General features: G+C 50.2%; 1 protein-coding gene across 4 annotated transcripts; it reads right to left on the bottom strand.

Moving 5' to 3' along the window:
- Positions 1 to 1,942: 1,942 nt before the first annotated feature.
- LOC128341753 (uncharacterized) lies at positions 1,943 to 22,453 on the bottom strand. Of its 4 annotated transcripts, none has more exons than XM_053288252.1 (10): positions 12,178 to 12,296; positions 10,618 to 10,701; positions 8,840 to 8,947; positions 8,024 to 8,122; positions 6,334 to 6,396; positions 5,852 to 5,962; positions 5,237 to 5,299; positions 4,502 to 4,612; positions 3,294 to 3,343; positions 1,943 to 2,754 (listed from the first exon to the last, which is right to left on the bottom strand). In XM_053288252.1, exons 1-10 carry the CDS (start codon positions 12,274 to 12,276, stop codon positions 2,727 to 2,729), a joined length of 816 nt encoding a protein of 271 aa, XP_053144227.1. In that variant the 5' UTR covers positions 12,277 to 12,296; the 3' UTR covers positions 1,943 to 2,726. The 4 variants fall into 4 exon arrangements, with proteins under 4 accessions (XP_053144227.1, XP_053144237.1, XP_053144216.1 ...); XM_053288262.1 differs by having other exon boundaries at positions 10,618 to 10,698; XM_053288241.1 differs by lacking the exons at positions 10,618 to 10,701; positions 12,178 to 12,296 and adding an exon at positions 21,868 to 22,453.

Raw genomic sequence — 22,453 nt, 5'->3', positions numbered from 1 at the left:
TTCTCCCTTCTCGGCATCCAAGGTTTCTCCTGTCTGTCCTCTCACTCCTACGAAGCTGCCCTATCAGACCACTAGTCCATCCAGCTTTTCAGGAAGACGCTTTCCCAGCCTTCCTGGGGATGCTGCCGGGGATGGAAAATGGGACCTTCTGCCTGCAAGGCAGATGCACTTCCACTCAGCTACAGCCCTATGATCCCCCAATGCTTGGTCCATCTAGCTTGGGATGGTCTACACTGACAGGCAGCGGCTTTCCCAAGGTTTCCGGCAGGAACTCTTCCCCAGCCTACCTGGAGAATACAGCAGGGATGGGATCTGGGACCTTCTGCATGCCCAGAGCCACCACTGAGCTACGACCTCATCCCTTCCAGCTCCCGGAGCAATCTTTTAGCAAACCCATCTCACACAGCAGCCATGTCTGGGCACCAGCTCCTTGAAGCACGGCCTTCTGCCAAGTGAAGCTTCCCAGCACACAAGATCTGTTGGGAATACTTTGCTCTATGTGCCAAGCCCTGCTGAAGCTCAATTGTCATGCACGCAGGACGGGGCCTTCTCTGTGCTGGTTTTGGGGAAGGTCTGGGAAGGGTGGGGACGGGAAAACACATCCTTTGCCCACCAGACCTCCGGAAGTGTCCTTGTCACTCCAAACAAGCGTCCTGCCCCACGCGGGCTGCAGCCTTGGATGGCCTCGTTAGGGACTGGGGAGACCCTGTGGCAGCCTCTTCCTCCCCCAGATATGTGGTGCATTCCGTCATATGATGTGGTTTTGCAATTCATTCTAATTTCTACAGCTATTTTGAAGACACTTGTTTTTTCGTTTCTTGTAGGATGCATGTGGCCATCCTCACCCCCCACACCACATACCTTTCTCCCCATTATCCACACAATTAGGGCAACCTTATTGTTTTATTCTGCTTTGGGGTTGGTTTGTTTTCTACACCAGCCATTTCTAACAGAAATGACTACGCTGCAGTTACCCGAAACTTGCATGTGCGCAATGAATGCAGGCCAGTGTTTAACCTAGACCCAAACCACAGACGCTTCTCCTGCGCAGAGATCTCAGGGAGGTTTCTCCTGCTGAATCTGGACAAAACAACCTGCCAGATGCCCTGAGCCTGACTCTCTGCCCAAGATTGGGTGCTTGAATTTCGGGTCTTTGTTTTGCCGGTCCAAAGAGAAGAGAGGAAGAAAAGCATCTGATGCCAGAGTGCTCCGGTGCGGGTGAACAAGGGGCAAAGTGCTAAAAACCTGTTTGGCATTTCCCAACGGCAGCCAGTGTGGAAGAAAGCTCCCCCCATTCTAACCCAGATGGGCTTCATCATGTCAGTCCTTACGGAGAATGTTTTTTATGGCCCTGTGCTTTACCTTGAGTGACATACCATACTATGAAGCCTCAAAAGATACTGGAGGAAAATGTTTTTAGTAACGGATTTTCTTCAAGAACAACAATACCTTATTAATACTAATAGTAATAATAAATAAATAATGAAATATATTGAGAGAAACAAGTATATAAAACCAGGGCACAAAGATGTCCTTAGAAATTAAGTAGGCTTCACCTCGATATTAGCATAGGAACCAATTCAGTTTCTTCACATTTGGCTTCATGCCCACAAAGACCACCTTCAAGGGCATTGATGAACCTGCTCAAACTGATCCTTTCTGTGCTAGTAAACCAGCTTTCTTTTTGAAAAGACTTATGCAGGTACTATAAAAAGTGTGGATGGTCAACAAGGATGAAGACATAGAAGCAAGTCCTTTGGAACTACTTGCTGCTTTAAATATGGTGAACCAATGGCAGCGGAAGGCGATTTCACAGTGGTCAGGTCAAGTGCAGTTCCAGTATAGCAACAGCATATCAATCCAAGTAGGAGTAGACGTAAATAAAGAAACAAATAGTAGGTTGTCCCCAGACCCCAGCCCAAGAAGACACGTAGACTTTTGATGGGTGAAAGGACCACAGCTTTATTAAAGAAACATCAGACATGGCGGACTGGAACGCCAGGTGATTAATCACCCTTAGAGAACAGTGCAGGCCCCTAGGCTCGGGCTAGGACTCTAACGTCCTACCCATCGCCTCACTGGGCGACACACCCTGGCTCAGGAAACAGGCAGGTACGCCCCGCCTAATTCCTTCAAAGCCAACCGCCCCCTTTAGCAGAGGGGATCTGGATACTTCAAGGTCTTCACCCACCCTGGACCGCACAGCCCAAAGGTTGGTGAAGTCCTGAAGCAGGTTTCATGGCAATCCATTCTCCCCGTGCTGCACAGGCCACAAAGGAGCAATTGACCAATCAACCTTTAAAGATCCAAGGGTGCTCACCAATATTCTAACCCTCAACTTACCCCTCAGCCCGCACTGTTACTGCCAACTCTAACTCTAACTAAACGCCTGAGTACAGAACGGAGTAGGCGAAAAAACCCCCAACAGTGGCCAATGTGTTGAGAGCAAAAAATTCCTACTCGGCCCCCGTGGGCGACCAGCCGCTAGACCCGCTCTGCATCAGGGAAGGAAGGGAGGGAGGGGATTGCCAAGGCAAAACTGAAGAGCTTGGGGTGTGGATCGGCCGATTACGGCCCAGACCACGCCTCCAATTTCAAAGGAGCCAATTGGCCCGCTTCTTGGGCCTCGTGCGGGGCACGAGGCCAAGGGGAGGGGGATTTTGTACAAGTTGACTTGGATATATAATAACAAGAAGTATATGTAATAACATGAAATACAAACGTCACTAGGGCCAGATTCTCCTCCGTTTGATCCTGCAAAAGAGAAAGGAGGAAAGGAATCAGTCCCTGCGGCTGGCCAGGGTTTGCTCTGCAGGCTTCCACCTGTTCAGATCCAGGAAAGCACCCATCCCAGCCCCATGGCTTTCAGGCCTGGCCTCAGACCTAGTTCCCACATCGCCATGGAGGTGACCAACCTGTACCCCTTCCCATGGCGCAGGGTGGGCACTATTCAGGTTAACAAATGCTCCCCCATACAAGAACGTTTCCCCCTCGTGTACAAAAGGTGGATCAGGGAGAGGCCACACCAGAATCCCAGGCCAGAAAGGGAGACTCGTCCGGATGCCGGAGGGCATGAACCACCTTGATGCATCGCGGAAGACCCCACAAGAGATTTCTGCCCCGGGCCAAGTTATTTTTTCTGCCTGTGACCCTGCAGAGCTGCTGCTAGTCGTTGATGCCAGTCCTGGTCTGGGAGGACCAAAGCTCTGGCTGTGCTTCAGATCCCCCACCCCACCCAGGCCTTCCTTTCGAGGTGGAGATTTACACATCAGGAAAGCTTCAAACAAAGTTACCTTGGGCCTTCTCCTGGATCATATGGCCTTTTCCTCTTCCTGCTCTTCTTCTAAAGGTAGAAAAGAGAGAAAGATGAGGATGTCATCCCAGACAAAGGATTCATGAGTGAAGATGAGTTTTAATGGCTGCACAAGGAGGGGGTCTTCCCTGACCCTGCCCTTTTGCAGAGGAGATCCTTCAGGAAAGACATGCTATCCTGTCTTGCCTCATGTTTCCCACCCTGGCCATTTGCTGCCTCTGGGAACCCCCAGGCCAGAGGTGAAGGCCTGCCCCCTCCCCTGCCACGGCTCCCTGCAGCTGCTACTCAGGGGCATCCTGCCTCTGAGCCTGGAGGTGGCCTACAGCCATCCAGACTAGTGGCCATGGATAGGCCTGTCCTCTGTGAAATGGCCAGAGTCCCCTTTAAAGCCCTCCAAGCTGGTGGCCAGCACCGCATCCCGTGGCAGAGAATTCCCTAGATTCATGATACACTGTGTCCAAAAGGACTCCCTTCTGCTGGTCCTGAATGACTTGGCAATCATTTTCATGAGATGGCCACTGGTTCCAGTCTAATGGGAGGGGAAGAAATTCTTCTCACTCTCCACATTCTAGACACCAGGCATCATTTGATAAACCTCGATCATGGCTCCCCTTCGTTGCCTTCTCCCCACAACTAAAAAGCCCCAGATGTGGAAACTGAGCCTCATAAGGGAGGTGCTCCAGCCCCCTGATCCTCTCGGTTTCCTCTTCTGTACCTTTCATACCTCCAGAATGTCCTCTGAGAGATATGGTGACCAGAACTGTACAGAGTATGACTCCAAATGTGGATGTCTCAAGGGGTGATCATATTAGCAGCTCTGTTCTCAGTCCCCTTCCTGGTGAACCTTTGGATGGAAATTGTCCTTTTCACAGCTGCTGCACACCGAGGCAACACTTCCCAAGAGGCACTTCCTCCACACCTACTCCCTGGTCTTCACCAAGGCATGCAGACTTTGAAAATGGAGTAATCTGCACTTGTGCTTGGAAGGAGCTGCTGTCCTCTTCCAAGGGGGCAAGATGTCCGCGAGGCGCCCACTAGACCAGCTCTCACCTCCTCCCCACTTTCCAGAGTACCAAGGCCCTACTGGGGCCTGCCTTAGACAACCCACACGCTTCCACAAAGAGGCAGAGCGCAGGGAAAAGCTTGTCCCAGAGAACTTGGTACTCCGTTTACTTCTGATTTCCTCACCTCATTCATCTTATGGAAGCGTTTCAATGTCTCGAACCTCCCTTTCTTTTTTAAAAATGTTGTTGTGGGGTTGAGGCCACAGGTAAGGCAGACCTGTTGGTTTGGGGGAGCCTGGTGGAATAAAAGAGACATTCGTCAACCAAGACAGAGACTTGAAGTTTGGGCACTGTAAGATATTCCCCTCCGGGGAAGAGAATGCTGCTCTGGGAAGAGCATCTAGGTTCCAAGTGCCTTCCCTGGCATCTCCAAGGTAGGGCTGAGAAAGATTCCTGCCTGCAACCTTGGAGAAGTTGCTGAAAGTCTGTGTAGATAATTCTGAGCAAGATGGACCAATGGCCTGACTCCGTATATGGCAGCTTCCTATGTTCCTAGTCTTTTATATACATGAAATCAATCATCATCATAACTGCAGGAGCACTTGAAACCCAGAAACAGAAGCAATCAGAGATCCCCTGCATGTATGGAAACTGAAGAGGAAGGAAGAGGAAGTTTGAAGCTAAGCCAGATCTTGCAGTACAGAATGGGAAGATAGAGAGGCATTGAAAACGTTTGAGAGATAAATAAGTGTCTCCAATACTGGTTGAGAAATAGGGGGCTATACTTCAAACATGTGGGCAGATGAGGTATGTGGCATTTCTTTTGAGAAAGAGAGAGGGAGGGAGGGAGAGAGAGATGCCAAATTCTGCCCCAAAGAACTAGAGTGCCCAGGATTCCCTGGAAAGGGAGGTTGCTTACCACAAAGTAGGGTCGGGTTGGGTCGGTCCTGCTGGTGGACAGGGCTGGAGTTTCCAGTGGCGGCTGGTTTCAAGATTCACCAATCAAGAGCACAGTACAGAAGGAAATACAAAAACAAGGTGATATTCTCAGAGATTTGGCAGAATATGAAAGATTAATCACTCAAAGGCCGAGCACTTCTTGGGTCTCATATACAAACTGGAGATACGTTCTCCTGGATGGATTCAAGGGCAGGAAGAAAGGTGTGAAGAGGGTCTACTGGGATCTACCAGGGAGCCATGAGCTTCCCAGGCCATGGTGGAACATGAGGATGGCCATGTTGGCTTGGAAAAGGAGAAGCTGCTAGTACTCTACCCAGTCTAGGCACACCCGTGCTGGAGGGGCAGTGCTTCCCACAGGGTGGAGGTAGTGCTTTTGTGCTGGGACTGGGAGAGTATGGAGGGGGGCCCCAATCTCCTCCTGCCCACACCCAGTTCCAATGGCACCCAGGCCAAGACCCCCTGAATTCTGCCTTAGCCAAGCCATACAATTCAGCAAAGGGGCTGAGCGCAGGGAAAAACTTGCCCCATTGCTCTTGGTTCTCAGTGGGGGTCTGTGTATTTCTGATTTCCTCACCTCAGCCAGCTTGCGGAAGCGCCTCAGGACTTTTTCTAGGCCCACCTGCTGTAAGTGCACTGCTCTCCAGTTAGGGCCACAGGACAGATTGGGGTGGTTAGGGTCTGTCTCCTGGGGGAAGAAAAGAGCCATTTGCCAGCCAAGTCAGAGTCAGGTTTACACATGTAATTCTTCATTGTTGTTCTCATCGTCATCATCATCTCCACCACCACCACTGCAACAACCCTTGAAACCCGGAAACTGAAGCAACTAGAGATCTCTACATGTATGGAAAGTGAAGAGGATGGCAAGATGAAGATGATCTTGCAGTACAGAATGAGAAGATAAAGAAGCATTGGAAACGTGAGAGTGATAGATAAGTGTCCCCAATACTGCTGGAGAAATAGGGGGATAAGAGAGAGAGAGAGAGAGAGAGAGAAATGCCAAACTCCATCCCACAGGAGTAGAGAGCCCAGGATTCCCTGGAAAGGGAGGGTGCTTACCACAAAGTAGGGTCGGGTCCGTTCGGCCTTGGTGGTGGACAGGGCTGGAGTTTGCAGTGGAGGCTGGTTTCAAGATTCACCAATCAAGAGCATAGCACAGAAGGAAATACAAAAGCAAGGTGGTATTGTCAGAGATGTGGCAGAATTTGAGAGATTTATAACTCAAATGCCGAGCACTTCTTGGGTCTTACAGTGGGTATTGGAAAGAATCACCCCCTTTGATAGACCTTAAATTCTGGTTCTGGTTCTCTAAATTCTCTAAATTCTGGTTCCCTTAAATCCTGAAATGAAAACACAAAGAAAATTCCCTTCACCAGCTGTACTTATCCAATGCAACCTATAACATCCAACTGAAAAACATCACAATTACAGTCCCGAAAAAGTGTCAGAAACAAAAAACAAGAATTACTGAGATTGAAAAAGGATCACCCCCCCCCCAATGTCAATATTTTGTTGAACCACCTTTTGCTTGTTTTTGCTGTTCCTTCCAGTTTGGAGGGCCGACCGGATCCAGGGAGGATAGCAGTCCACCAACACCTACCATCCAATGTGACCGAACTTGAATAGTTCTGTATGGAGGAGTGGGCAAATATTGCTCCGTCTAGATGTGCAAGGTTGATAGAGAAGTATCCCAACAGACTCAAGGCTGTTATTAAAGCAAAAGGTGGTTCAACACAATATTGACATTGGGGGGGGGGTGATCCTTTTTCAATCTCAGTAATTCTTGGTTTTTGTTTCTGACACTTTTTCTGGACTGTAATTGTGATGTTTTTCAGTTGGATGTTATAGGTTGCATTGGATAAGTACAGCTGGTGAAGGGAATTTTCTTTGTGTTTTCATTTCAGGATGTAAGGGAACCAGAATTTAAGGTCTATCAAAGGGGGTGATTCTTTCCAATACCCACTGTAGGTGTTGGCATGAGATGTTCAGATTCCTTAGGTGATGCTCACTCCCATGGCAAGATCTACCCAGTCTTGGGGCAAGCTGAGGCTCTTGGATCTGAGGCAGAAAGGTTCAGCACAGGCTCAGTACCCCGAGGACCAAAAATGCATTTCTGCAGATGGTGGCTGGCATCCAGAACCGCAGAGTGCTACTAGAATGATGCTGAACAATCAACTTTGGAGAAGCCGCTGCCACTCTGTGTAGACAATACTGAGCTAGATGGACCAACGGTATACTGCCACTCAGTATATGGCAAAACTGTTGTGCTAGCCAGCCAGAGATCGAAGCCTGCAGTGGACTTGTCAAGACTGCTGAAGCAAGGTCTACCCTGATCCCGTTTTCCCCTCCAGTGCAACTGTCCCTGCCCAGAGCTATCCAAGGTCCTGATCTGCCTGCTAGAATCTTGCTCAGCTGCCTTTTCTTCAGTGGCACTCCCCATCACCCCAATGTGTCAGTCTAGCTCCAACCCTAGCAAATTGTTTCTTGGGCCTGTGTGCAGCTTTGGCTGTGATGCACAGCAGTGTGAAGCCCCCCAGGGTGAAAAGGAGAGGTGGGATTCTTTTCTGATTAACTGCCCTGTCCCATAAAAAGTACCCATATTTAGACCCCGATAGCCCCACTTTACCGGTCCCCCTGGCACCAGTGGAATGGGTGGCAGATTTAGGACTCCCACCCTATCCTGAGGATGCTGGCCATCCCTTGGGTTGTTACCCCCATTCCTCTTCTGTAGGGAATGCATAATACGTACCAGCATAGGTCTCATCGTGCCACAGAGAAATTCTTGCAGCCAGCACTCATGCTCCGGGAGAAATCCACCCAGTCCTATAGTGAGCCAAAGATCTTGGACCTGCAACAGAAAGGTTCAGCACAGGCTCAGTACCCGGAGGGATGAAGATGCATGATCTCAGACTGTGGCTGCTATCCGGAGCAGCAGCAGAGCGCTGCCGGAAAGATGCTGCACAAACGCAAAAGCTGTTGTGCTAGACAGCCACCCTAACTAGCCAGCAAGTCGTCTAAGCCTGCCGTGGGCTTGTCCACATTGCTGAGGCAACCTCTACCCTGCTCTGGTCTCTCCGTCTGGTTCAATGGTCCCTGCCTGGAGCAATCCAAGGTCCCGATCTTCCTGCCATAATTTGCCCCCCCCCCAGAGCTTCCTGAGGCAGTCAGGAAACATCTTTTGTGTACGGCCCCATTGACCCCCATGTGCTTGTCTAGCCCTGACCCACCAGGGGGTGTTTGTGTGTGCTCTCTTAAGGGAGAAGGAATCCCCTCGAGGCCCTGTGCCATCTTGACTTGTCTCAACTTCTAAAAGAAATCAAGAAAAGGACACAGACCCACTTCTGAAATCTCAGCTAAGTCACAGGAATGATCATGGGACTACTGCACTGACTATCCCTAGATCTGGCCTAAGGCAGAAGATCACCTCAGCCTGACAAGGCTTCCAGGGTGGGAGGACATGCGAACCAACTGATGCTAGACGGACAGTGCCAGATGCAGCCCCCCTCCCTCGGGTTCTGGCCCCCATCCCTCTTCTGTAAGGAAGGTAAGATTTCATAGAACGTACGCTGAGAGGTCTCCTCATGTGGTGGGCAGGTTTTTCTTTTCGCCATTGTCTACATTTAAAGTAGCAGTCACCCTGTGACAGACACTCCGTAAGCCAAGGCTGTTCCACCTGCAAGAGAAAGGTTGGGCACAGGCTGGGTACCCTGAAGGCTGGAACTGCATTTCCTCAGATGGTGGCTGACATTCCGAGCAGCAGGAGAGCACTGGTGGAACGACGTGGCACAAGGGCCCTGGACCCATATGTGTGTTTGACCATACCCAATGTGCAGTGCTGCCAACTGCACAGGCCAGAGTGTTTATATGTGTGTGTGTGCTCCCCCAAGGAAAAAGGCACCCCCTTGAGCCCCTGTTCCATGTTGGCAGGCATGCTGGAACTTCAGCCTTCCCAGAGAGCTCTTCCGAGAGGGCTCCTTCTCTCTGAAAGGGCCCTCCCAGCACTGAGAAAAGAGCAGGGCCATGCCAAGGTCAGCACAGTGGGGAATGGCTCTCAGGCTGAAGGGTTTCTGCCCCAATGGCCCCTGCTTGGAACAGAGTCAAGGCCACTGCTCTGAGGTCTGGATTCCTCCTGATACTCTGAAGGCATTTCCTCCAACTTTGCTCCTCCTATGCTCCGGGAAAGTACTGGGTAGAATGACACTGTCAGAGTCTGCACACGCCTCCCATGCATTCCTTTCCCTCTTCTCTGATGAGGTTTTTGACTGGTATGTGATTGGCGCTTGGGAGGGTGCAGAGCTCCTGAAAGAGTCTGGGAGCTTGTCCCACCAACTAATAGCCATGAGGACAGCTCTGTGGTGTGTTATCCATTGAAACTTCACAAGGTGCACACAAGTGTTGGCTTCTTGAATAGGGCCCTTAACACAGGCCTGCAGCAGCATCTGGGGGCTGAGCTATACTTCAAGGTGCACCCTTTACTCACGGTGCCTGCATACACTACCCCACCAGCCGACCCATTTGATCACGATTTGGAAAGACTGCCCTGAAAGGATCACAAGTGCCAACTTAGAAAAGAATACTGACCAATGCATTGATTAGAGCTGAAGAGAACATTCTGGAGAATTATCTTATCCCATCTATTAAATGCATGGGTGAATATTCGATCAACCTATCCGTCATGTTCTTTCCCAAGCTATTTCTGTAATGTCTTGAAAAGAGAGACTTGTCTTACTCAGAGTGTATGAATTGCTCCATGACCTGCAGTGGCAATGCTTACACAACCAAACAAAAATTTTGCTCGGGAGTGGGGGCGGGGTAGGAGGGCCGTGAAGATTGATCCAACCGAAGTCTGTGGGGTAAACAAGCTCTTATCACAAGCCTTACACCAGAGTCTGCAAGTAGGCCTGGGATGAGCCCAAGGAGCAGAGACATGCTCTGCACGGATGGACCCCATCGCTGGCCTAAGACTGAGGAGTACTTCATCCTGGAAAGTCTTCCACTGAGGGGGTCTCTTCGGACCAACTGATGCAAGATGGACAGTGCCAGATGTGTCAATGGCTCTCTCCACAGCATCCTTCTTTTGCTTTCCCTACTGTGCCCTGGCACAGCTGTGATGCCCACAAGTGGGGGGAGGAGGCATAGCTTCCATCCTCCTATCCCTGATTCAGTGTTAGGAAGTCCCCAAACCTCAGTAACTGACAGCCTCACTTCAGTGGGACCCCTTGCACAAGGAGAATGGGAGAAAGATCTTCCATCCCTCCATGGCCCAAGGATGCGGCCCACCCCCCATGGGTTCTGACCCCCATTCTTCTGCTGGAGGGAATGTGACGCTTGCATAAAACTTACGTAAACAGGTCCTGGCATCTGATGTTCAGTTTTTTTAGAGGGCCGCTTAGGTAAATGCCGATTGTCCACCCGGACACGCTGCTTCTTTCGTACCGGAGACAGAAAGGTTCAGAACAGGCTCGGAACACAGAGGACGCAACATGCATTTCCTCAGATGGTGGCTGCCATGCAGAGCAGCAGCAAAGCCTTCCTGGAAGGATGCTGCACAACCACCCTAACTAGCTGGCAAGAGATCAAAGCCTGCAGTGGGCTTGTCAACATGGCTGGAGCAACACCACTCCAGCTCTGGTGTCCCCTCCTGTTCAACTGTCCCTGCCTGGAGATCTCCAAGGTCCTGACCAGCCTGAGGCCGTGTTCTTCAGGTCCTCGCTGGATGCCATGCCCTCCCCTCTACTGTATCAGAAGGCAGAGACAGAAAGGCCCCCACCGCCAAGAGGGGATGCCCCTGCGACATGAGTCAGGTGAGAACCAGGGAGCCCGTCCTCCTCTTCGAGCCCTTCTAGAGAGACTGCAGGAGGGTGGAGTGGGCAGGGGAAAGAAGAGAAAGGCAACTCCACCTTCTTCTCCCTGTCTTTGCCACATCAGAACTTGCAGGACACATGTAACGTTGTGTAGCAGGTGAACAGGAGAGACAAGTACAAGAACCAAGGCTTTCCTTTCAAAGGGACATTGTGACAAAGACATCCATGCAGCCCTTAGTAAGGTGTCCGTCTTGATCGCGGATTGGGGAGTCCCCAGTTCCAATCCCCATTCAGCCACGAAACTTACTGGGTGCTTCGGGCCACTACCTTGGCTCTCAGCCCACCCTACCTCACAGGGTGGTTGTGAAGATAACCATAAGCATGTAGACCACACCAGACCCCGTAGAGGAGGAGTGGGATAAACATGTCCAAATGCTTGACTAAAACGATCCAATTGCATGCAGAATGGCATGGGACTACAATCTGCAGCTATGGCTAAATGCAGGGTTGTCAAACAAAGCAGTCCCAAACAGAACACAAGGAATGGCTAGGCACTTTGGTTTTTAAAACATAAAGAGGTGGATCAAAAGCAAAAGCTAAAACAAAAAGTGAACCAAGAAGCCTCAAGAACAGTTCATTGTCTCTCTTTTAAAAAAAAGAAATGTTATTTACAAAGACAGAGGCAAGCAATATATTCTGACACTAGTTTCACTATTTAAAGACTTCTGAGGAAATTGGTTGAGAAAACCTTTGTTATCCATATGTCAGATGATAGTTTAGAGAGAGTGTATCAAAAAAGAGAGGACACCGGAAAAATGTTCTAGAGTAAAGCTTCAGAAGCACAAATGGTACCACAAAAAAGGGGTGTGCGCTTCTTTCTAGTGATGGAAACCCTCCAGGAGGCAGGGGACATTAATTAGAAAGCAGCAACATAAAAAGCCCGAAACCCCTGCAGAAATGGATACAAATTCTTTGATTTGCCATTGGCTGATGTCCAGCACGAAATGATTTTAGGAAAAGAACAAGTGAACAAAAATTAGGAGAAACCTCTTTTGACCCACCACCCAGGGTTCACTTGGCAAAACGCGACCCTTCTTACCTGTCTCCTCCGCCTTGAACCGCCCTTTTTCTGGTAGATATAGACCAAGACAATGAGGCTTGTAATGGCCAAAGCCAAAACCCAGACGAAGAAGGCCATCTCACTTCAGGTCAGCAAGCAGGCAGTTGGCCAACTGTCTTCTGGAGCATCTTTTGCGTTTCTCCATCTCCATGGATGCCGGAACTCTCAACTCAGTTCTATGGGGGGATGGGAGCCGGCCAGGCAGAGACAGCTGGGAGGGGAGAGATGCTGACTGCTGGCAGCAGAGGCTGTGGACTGGGGTGCTGGAAGTGGGGTAGGAAAGCTACTCTTGGAGCCTTGGTGTCTCCTAAGAAGAGGCATCATGAGAAAGAAAGAGTGACCACTCCAACATCTCTCATGGGGGGGGGCATTTGCATTTGATACAGTTGTGGAGCCTGAGGGCTAGGCCCCATCCTGTTTCACTTTTCTGCAACCTTGTTGAAACCCAAGGACCCACAGGCCTACCAGCTGCCCTCAGGGCACACCACTGCGATTCAGGGTGGCTTTTCTTAGCCATGCCCTGTGTCTTTAAGAGCAGCCCCAACAGACACACCAGAAATTCAGGATGGTGATGCTTTCCCAGGATAGGGGACAGGCCCTCTCTGATAAGAAGAGAGATCCGCACACTGAGCAACCGCTTCCTCTATGCAGAAGCCACAGATTGCTTCGGTCGGATTCCATTCCTCTCCTTGGACTGCTTTTCCGAAAAGAGAAGCTGGCGCATTCCTTGGGTCCGGTATTCTCTAGCCATCAGAGCACATGCGAGTCAGACCTGCGAGAATCTGCCTCTGCACCTGGGAAGAAGCTGCAAGGTGGCCTTGGTGAGCAGGGCACCTTCTGGCTGTGTTCATTTCCGCCTCACCACGGCCAGCTCTCCTGAGGCCACTTGGCAGAACCAAGCACTGCCCTTTTGCCCCCTTTCCCCATGCTGGGCAAGCATGGAGGAAGTTTCTCTTTGGCCCTGAATGAATAGCCATAAACACCACTTGGCATAAGCATCTGCGCGACCCCTTGCGCGGAACTCCTGGCCCCAGACATGAAGTGTACAAGCAGCACACTCTCGAGGGCAGACAAGAAACCCGCCAGTTTCCGAGCAGAGTTCAGGCCATCTCGTTTGGGCTCAAGCTCTACAAAGGCGGGAAATGGGAACCGGAGGCTGACGCTTTGACAGAACTGCCGCCACCACCTGATCAGTTGTGCTGTTGTGCAACATCAGCAATTGTGCTGCCCTGCAACTTGCCCTCTGTGCACCCACACTGCTCCTTGGTCTTGGAGGCCCAGGTGAAGATGAGGGAGATGCTAGCCCCAGCCACGATGCCCCACGGTGTCCATGTGGGTGCATCCAGGCAAGAATCCACGAGGCGAGGGGTTCCCAACCTGTGGGACTCCAGAATGCAACTGTAGACTGCAAGTGAACTGCAACTCCCATCATCCCCAGCCACAATCAATTGAAGCTGGGCATGATGGGAGTTGTAGTCCAGCAACATCTGGAGTTTTACAGGTTGGGAACCCCTGCACTAGGCATTTGGTGGGTCAGCCTTCAAGCTTCATTGCAGGACAAAGGATCCCCAACTCTCTCTTTCTCAAGGGACTTAATAAACTGGGAAAGAAAGTTTACTCAGAATACTGAGTCCCATTAGCTCTGCCCAGCTGGTTGCCTGTAAACTGCTCTTGGAGTCCATGAACATTCCGCTCCATGGAGTTCCATTGGGCAGTTTGGGGTGAATTGCCCCCTTTGGATTCTTTTCCTTCACAGGTTTGTGAAACCAATGTATCTACTGGTAATTCTGAGTCCACCTTGCCCACAGGTGTTCTGGTTCTGCCTCCATAAGAGATTCCATCTCTTTCAGAAATAGATCTGAGATGCTGTTCCTGAAACTCTATTTCTGTGCCCCACAGGGCTCATTGAAGCTTGTGGGGCAATTTTAGATCAAGAAAAGGGAACTCGGGAAAAGATCCAAGAGTCATTGCTTGAGGAAAGGGAAACTGCTGCCAGCCAGAGCTGGGCGGTGCTGGGTGAGACGGAATGTTGGCGTGTCTGCCACTCTGCTGTCTAGTTTGAAATCCCAATTGGGGGAAATAGATATCTTTGGCCTGATTGCAAATAGGTGACTTTTCCTTCTGTTTTGGCATGCACAGCACATGTAATGCTTCCATTGGCTAATACTCAACATAAATAAGCATATGGCATGTGTACAGATGTGTATTTTCTTAGGCCCCTGATATCCTGCCCTTCCTTCAGGATGGTGTACACAGTTCTGCCTCCCCACATTTATTCTGGCAACAGTCTTGTAAGGAGGGTGAGGATGAGGATGAGAGAGAGAGAGTTTGTACTGGCCGAAGGTCACCCAGTGAGCGTTAGGGCTGCATAGAGAAAGATTTGCACACAGGTCTCATCCAGCCCTCTAACTACCCTCCCCCCCCCCCACGGACTCTCAGTTGTGCGGGGAATTGGCTGCAGGAAAACAAGGAGATGGAATTCCCTCATTTTAGCAGGGAAACAGGGTAGTGTGTTGGCTACATGTTGTTAAGATTGGCTGGCATACACTTTTAAGCAGTTGAATCTTGCTTCATCTTAGGAGCTCCTGCAAACTGGTCTTGCTTGGGGCCGAACAAAAGCTAGAGAAGGAGGTCCCACATGTTCCAATTGGTGCACAGCCCCACATCCCCCCGGGATGGCCCTGCTGCAAGCTCTGCACTGCTTTTCCGGGCTTCTCAATGTCACCATTGGGAACCTTTCTGAAGATAATGCATCTGAGCATTACTCTGCCAGCGACTGGGCGCTTGGATTTGGAGGTCATGATTCAACAGCCACCAGGTGTGGATCACTTCAGTGTGGACGAAAGCTCACCCCAGCCCCAAACCTGATGGGCTACATCTTGTAGGTCCATCAGGAGAATGTTTTGTATGGCCCTAGTGATGTACAGTAGTATAACACCTCAAAGGAGAGAGATACTGTAGGAAAATGAGGTTTGAAAATCTGTCTATAAGGCTAAGGACGGATGTGGCAAGCCCCTCCCACACAGTGCTTTGCCAATCGGAAAAGAGAAGTTGGCTCATTCCCCGGGTCCTGTATTCTCTGGCCATCAGAGCACATGCAAGACTTCCAAGAACCTGTCTCTGCACATGGGAAGAAGCTGCAAGGTGGGGTTGGTGAGCAGGGCATCTTCTGGCTGTGTTCATTTCTGCCTTACCATGGCGCTCATTCCCTTTGCTGAAGCCTGTGGGCTGTCTCATGCATGCCCAGGGGGTCTTGGCCTGGGTGCTTTTGTAATTGAGGGTGGGCAGGCGGACATTGGTGTCCTACCCTCTACGGCTGCGTGGCCACCCCCATCTCCGACCGGTGCCAGGAAAGCCCACGGCTCGGTCATGGATGGTGTGCCTTCTCTACAGAAGGGGCCAGGTTCCCTCCCTGGCGGCATCTCCAAGATTGGGCTGATGGAGCTTCCTGCCTGCAACCTTGAAGTAGTCCCTGCCAGTCTGTGAAGACAATACTGAGCTAGATAGAGCAAAGGTCTGACTCAGGATATGGAAGCTCCATGTGCTCCTAAGCAGGCAAAACCTAGTTCTAAATGACTCCTTAAGGGGAGGTCAATATCCACTTCACTGCAGTTGCCAGAGCACCCGCAAGCAGCTCCCAGAGCTTGGCCCCGAGAGCGAGTCCAGGCATGCCGAGGGCAGGAGATGTGCACCCAGCACCTGGACATGGCCGCATGCTTCCCACTCGCCCATCTCTCCCCACAGTGGCGCTCTGAAGCTCTCCTCCCGTCCCTCACAAAACCAGGCCTCCGCAGCCGACCTCTCTCCAGTCCAGCTCTTCCGACCCGGTGGCAGCTCCACAGTTCAGCCCCAAGCGGCGTAGCTCATGGTGCCGTTCTTGGATGGGCGGTTGGGCTTGGGCTGCTTTTGAGGGAAGGGGATTCGGGGAGGCTACGTGATTCTGGGTCCGTGCACACAACGGACTCCCTCTGCATTTCACATCCTACCCCCAAATGTCAAAGCTTGTGCCAATTTCCAGCTCAAAGGCTTCTCCTGGATGTTATAGAGCATTTTTAGTGGGGTGAGTTGGTTGTCCCAGAACTGGGTCCTTGCCTGGCGTGTGCTGAGCCAATAAAACACAGCCAGGGTGGAGATCTCGAAATCAACTTCTATTCTGCAGAATAAATGGTTCTCAAGGGAATCATTTCCAAAGCAAAAAGCACACCCAGCACATTCAGCATCAGCGTTATATAGGAAAAGCCACACATCACACTCCGCTAGTCCTCCTCCCTTTCTGCTAGTCAGGCAAACATGCTTGAACATCCAGGATCCCTCTGCCCTTTTAGCCTAATCTGCTTTGCATTTCTCTCTGGCAGTTACAGAACCAAGAACCAGGAAGAAAGAACCATTTTCTTCCTTCTTTCGCAGGGGAAACAGAGGTGATTCATACAGGGAGTCATGGTGAATTTGTTGCAAGCAGAAGGCTAAGCTAAGCTGGCAGTTAAAGCCCTCAGATGACTTAGTGGCCTTACATCCAGGGGAGGGCCAAAATGGCTGCATCCTGGCTCATCCAATCCATTTGCTTGCGTTTGGTTGCGCTTCGCCCACCAGCCCGCCTGTTTGAAGAATCGGTTTTTAAAAAGATGATCTACTTTTCCCCGGCAGAGTCCAAATGCTCACCCATGGACTGAGGGGATTTCCATGAGGGGAGAGGCCTGGCTGAGTGGTGTGGACTTGCTTTGCCATGAGGGCTGGGAAGGGGTTTGGAAAAGGACACGCAGGAAACCTGCCCTCTGGACCTCCCTGCAGGACTGATCCCAAGTTTCTATGCTGGCGCAGAAAGTCACGTTGCAGGGGAGAGGAGGGGAGAGAAGAAGACCACGAGGTCCTTGTAGCTGGAGCTGGATCTAGGACTCAAAATAAACTCTCCCAGCCCCAAAATGTTGCCCTCCTACATGGTGTGCCAGCATGAGGTGGGGATATTTTTCATTTTTCTCCCTCGTGCGGAAACGGAAGTGTGGCTGTGAGAAGAAAGGGAGAGAGCGGGAGGCTGTTTCTTGCTTCTTCCTCTTCTTTTCAATAGTCTTTCCCTTCAGAAACCGCTGGGAAGAATTTCTGACGGGGCTGGTGAGATCTGCCCCACCCGCCCCCCAGGGATGGAGAAAGCTCTTGGCCAGAGAAGGGCGGCCATTCTGGTGCTGGAGTGATGATGTCCCTCACGTCTCTGAGGTGACGAGAGAGACTGGCTCACTCCCAGAGGCCTGGGCTCCATGGCCTCCTCCCTCGTCCCTCCCAGCGGGCAGTGGCCTCTCCCTTCATTTTACCTCAGCACTGCCAGGCCTCACTGCTCCTAGTGGGCGAAAGGAAGTCTCTTCTTAACAGTGCAGGGGTTCCCAGCCATGTTACTCCAGGTGTTGCTGAATGACAAATCCCATCATCCTCAACCATGAATTGTAGCATGGGGGTGATGGGAATCGTAGTTCAACAACATCTGGTTGAGCACTGGCTGGGGACCCCCATCTGAACCGGTTCCCCAAAAGATGGGCGGCTTATTTCAGCCCAGCGTATCGGGACTGATGCTCTGCTTTTCTGTTTCTTTTTCCCAGAGTGGGGAGCTTCCTGTACAGAGCTCCAGAGGAGCAGCTGACGGACATTTCCTCTGAGGTTACACCTGTCCTCAGTTTCCGGTGAGAGACATCCCTCTTACGACTTTGGAAAGGTATCCTCCATCTTCCTGCTCCTAGTTCAGACCAATCCCATGCCCCTCAATCCTCTAGTCATTCCTTGTCCTTCTTTAGGCTGATTCAGACATTATGCTGTACAACTTGTACACATGTTGGTGTGAATTACTGTACCGGGGTTCATTACAAAATTGAACCTCGTTACAGGACCTTCAAATGCATTGTACAGATCGGAATTACACTGTACCTGTGTTCAACATAACATGGGAATGACTGTACCTGTGCACAGAATTGTACCTGTGTGTATACTCATTGTATGAGTGTTGAACATCATGTGTGAATGGGCCTAATGTCTTTGCACTTTGAGAGAAACACCCAGACACCCACAAGGGCTTGACTGTGTATGTGAGTGCTGTATATTCACCACCTGCAGAATAGGATCAGGCCTGTTCTCTCTCATCCCCATATACTGCTGATACAAAAAATTCACAGAAGATAATTAGGAGTTATGATTAACATTCATGGTGATGATGATATCTTTGACCTGTGTTCTTTTGGAAAATAAACTGGTTAAAGAAAAATAAAACACAATCCAGTTTCAATGGAAAAAATCAGATTTTTTAAAATTAATTAAAAAACAAACAAACATGGGTTTCTATCAACTCTGGATGCCGCCTGAATTCTATGCAACATGTCGTTTATGTGATTTGAAAATTAAGCCATATAGATCACAGACCTGACCAAATCATGCATGCGGAAGATCTCAATACAACAACAACAACAAAATATTTATATACTGCTTTTCAACCAATGTTTCCAAAGCAGTTTACATGCAGAAATAATCAATAAAAAAGATGGGTTCCTGTCTCCAAAGGGCTCACAATCTAAAAAGAAACATAAGACAGACACCAGCAACAGTCACTGGAAGTACTGTGCTGGGGGTGGATAGGGCCAGTTACTCTCCCCCCGCTCAATAAAGAGAATCACCATGTTAAGAAGGTACCTCTTTGCCCAGTTAGCAGGGGCAAAGGATTAATTCCTCTTTAAGAACCTGGGTTTTCCACTGTTAATGAAACACAGAGAGAGAGAGAGAGAGAGAGAGAGAGAGAGAGAGAGAGAGAGAGAGAGCTATTTAGAAATCTTTGTCCTACACATCAGTGAGCATCAACGAGAGCAAAACAAACTCACTTTTTGACTGAGAATGTACATAGCATATTTGTCTGTCATCTTATCATGATCTTCCCCGTCCCCTTAGGTTGTAAGTAAGTGTGATACCGCAACAGGGTTTGGGTGGGTATACCTGCTCCTGATGACAAGCTGGTGAAGCAGGTCAAGTCACAAAGGGGGAAAGAAAATGATATCATCAAATATGAGAAGAGAAAGAAGAGAAACCTGCTCCGTTCCACACACACTCGCACTGACACACAGCATCAGAGTGGGGCAGACAAGACAACGGAAACCATGTGGCCCTTCCGCACAGGAAGAATTCCTCTTCCTCCTTCCTGAAACTCCAGGAAGCAGCAGCCGGCCTCTGTAAGTAGAATGCCAGGACCACATGGTGCCTGGGGGACTGTGTAGAGTATTCCGCTTTGTCCGAAGCTGCACACAGGCCCAATGAAAAAACTGTCACAGTCAGGACTGGACAGCCACTTAGGCTAAATGGGCCTGCCGCCAAAGAACACTACTCTGAGGGGGAGCAAGATTCTGGCAGGAGGTTCAGGACCTTGGATAGCTCCAGACAGGGACCCTTGAGCCGGTGGGGGAGATTAGAGCAGTGTAGACGTTGCTTCAGCAATGTTGACAAGTCCAGTGCAGGATTGGATCTTTGGCTGGCTAGTGCCACAGTTTTGGACTTCTGCAACTTCCTTCCACCATCCCTCTGCTGCTGCTCTGGATGGAAGCCACCAGCCTCTGAGCAAACGTGTTTCTGGCCCTCCTGGTACTGAGCCTGTGCTGCTCCTTTTTGTTGCAGTTCAGAAAACCGTGCTTCATACGAGCACCTGTGACGCTTCACATTGAATGTGAGATGCGGACCAAGCAGCCAGGACCTGTCCACGTAAGTTTAATGCAAGCCTTATGTTCCCTATGGACTAAGAATGGGGGCTGGAACCCGAGGTGGGGGCTCCATCCTTGGGCCATGGAGGGAGCGCTAGATTTTTCTCCCATCCCACTTGTGTAAAGGGCTCCAGTGAAGTGGAGCCGTCTCCGTCTGATCATGGGGACTTCATAAGTCAGGGATAGGACAGTGACTTGGAAGAGATCTTTCCTTCTCTTCCTCCTCCCCCCACTGCTTGGTATCACGACTGTTCCAGGGAGCAGAAGGAAAAGCAAGAGAGGGATGCTTCAAGGTGAATCACTGCCGCATCTGGTACTCTCCGTCTAGCATGACTTGGTCCAAATATCCCCCCTCAGTAGAAGCCTTTTCAGGCTGAGGGACGCCTCAGCCTTAGGCCAGCTAGGAGAACCGCCAGTGCCGAGCATGACTCTCTTTCTTTTGCTCATCCCATGCCCGCTTGCATATGTCTGCGTAAGGCTTGCTATTGGAGCTTGTCTACCCCACAGACTTCAATGGGTTGAATCTCCCGCCATCCCCCGGAGCAAACTTTGATTGTGTTTTCTTTGCATTGCCACTGCAGGTCAAGGAGCAATTCATACAATGTAAAGAAGTCAGATCTCTCCTTTCACAACATTACAGAAATAGCTTGGAAAAGAACATTATTTACAGGTCTGGGAAGAATATTCGCCAATGCATTGGATAGAATAGAAAAATGAATTCTCTTGAGAGAATAGAGAGCCAGCGTGGTGTAGTGGTTAGAGTGCTGGACTAGGACCAGGGAGACCCGAGTTCAAATCCCCATTCAGCCATGAAACTAGCTGGGTGACTCTGGGCCAGTCACGTCTCTCTCAGCCTAACCTACTTCACAGGGTTGTTGTGAGGAGAAACTCAAGTATGTAGTACACCACTCAGGGCTCCTTGGAGGAGGAGCGGGATATAAATGTAATAGTAGTAGTAGTAGTAGTAGTAGTAGTAGTAGTAATAATAATAATAATAATAATAATTCTCCAAAATATTCTCTTCATTTCTAATCAATGCATTGATGAATATTCTTTTCCAAGTTGGGGGCTGTTACACTTGCAGGGCATACTTTCAAACTCTCTCTTCAAGAGAAAATGGATAGGCTAATGTGCTGGTGTATGCAGGCACAGTCAGTTAATCGTGAAGCCTGAAGTATTGCACAGCCTCCAGATTTTTCCTCCCCTCTCTTTCCTCGGGGAGCAGGAGAAATCCTGCTGCAGGCCTGTGTTAAGACCCCTATTCAAAAAGCAACACTTTTGTTGTGTCCCTTATGAAGATTCAATAGACAACACACTACAGAGCTCTTCTCATGGCCATTCGCTTGGTTGGACAAGCTCCCAAGCCTGTCTCAGGAGCTGTGCGCCTTCCCAAGACTGAGTCATGTATGAATCAAAAACTAGATCAGAGAAGAGTGAAATGAAGCCGTGAGAGGTGGGAGGTGGACACAGACTCTGACAGTCTCATCCTACCCAGTATATTACCCAAGGGGAAGGAAATGACTTTCAAGTCTCAGGAGCAATCCAGAACTCAGAGCAGTGATCTTGACTCTTTTCCAAGTAGGGTCCATTTGGGCAGAGACCTTTCTCCGTGAGAGCCATTTCCCTGCACAGCCATTTCCCTGCACAGTCCTGTGCTTGTCTCAGTCCGTGGAGGGCTGTTGCAGAGAGAGGAAACCCTCTCTGAAGAGCTGTCCGGGAAGGGCTGCCCTTCCCAGCCCTCTCTGCAGGCCTTCCCAGACAGTGCAGGGGCTCAAGTGGAATCTGTTCTCCTTAAGGGAGCCTCCACCTTCGGGCCTGCACAGATGGCAGCACTATCCTGCGGGGATGGTCGTTCCAGGGTTTTCAGCTTTCGCTGAATCTGCACACAAGCTAGGTTTGGGGTGAAGCTGTACACAGGCCCAATCAACATTTTGTCAGGGTCCAAGACACTCACCTCACCCCAGGACTGGGTGCCTCTCACCGTGAATGTGAGCATCGCCCTGAGCAACCAGTCAGTCACATGGCGAGACCTATCCATGTACGTTTTGGTGCAACTCTTATATTCCCAATGGAAGAGGATTGGTGGTTGGAACCCGAGGTGGGGGGGGGGGCTGCATCCTCGGTCCATGGAGGGCCAGATCTTTCCCCCATTCCACTTGTGCAAGGGGACTTCAGACTTCTGTTTGTTGAATCCTGCTTCACTTTTACGGCGGGATCCTGGAGACTGTTGTGCTGTGAGAGTGATGCAGGATATTGGAAGAAGACTATGCCACATCTTCACTGAACGGCAATTCCCAGGAGTCTTTGGGGAGCACCATGAAAGCTCATGCACTTTCCAACGACTATATGCAGATGCGCTGCCAGTCTTGGTGTGTGGGGGGGTGTTCTCAACTGTGAAAACAGGAGCCCTGAGAGGACATTGACTATTCCCGTGCCGTAGCTGAGATGTCAGGAGTGGGTCTGTGTTCATTTCTTGCTTGCTTTTAGAAGTGGACATAAAGTTAGGGAATGCAGGTTTGTGTTGGCCACTAATTGGCACA

This window comes from Hemicordylus capensis, chromosome 1 (assembly GCF_027244095.1).
Source record: "Hemicordylus capensis ecotype Gifberg chromosome 1, rHemCap1.1.pri, whole genome shotgun sequence".
NCBI classification, from domain to species: Eukaryota; Metazoa; Chordata; class Lepidosauria; order Squamata; family Cordylidae; genus Hemicordylus; species Hemicordylus capensis.
This window is presented reverse-complemented; position numbering and strand designations above follow the sequence as displayed.

Bases quoted from the DNA above. Each gene is read 5' to 3' on its own strand.
- LOC128341753 (XM_053288241.1), bottom strand. From the start codon at position 22,410: ATGTCCACTTCTAAAAGCAAGCAAGAAATGAACACAGACCCACTCCTG. The intron at 8,948-21,867 runs GTGAGTGTCTTG...TTTCTCTTGCAG, and splicing joins GCACCCAGTCCTGGGGTGAG to GTGGAACAGCCTTGGCTTAC. The intron at 8,123-8,839 runs GTACGTTCTATG...TTTCTGTTGCAG, and splicing joins ACATGAGGAGACCTCTCAGC to GTCCAAGATCTTTGGCTCAC.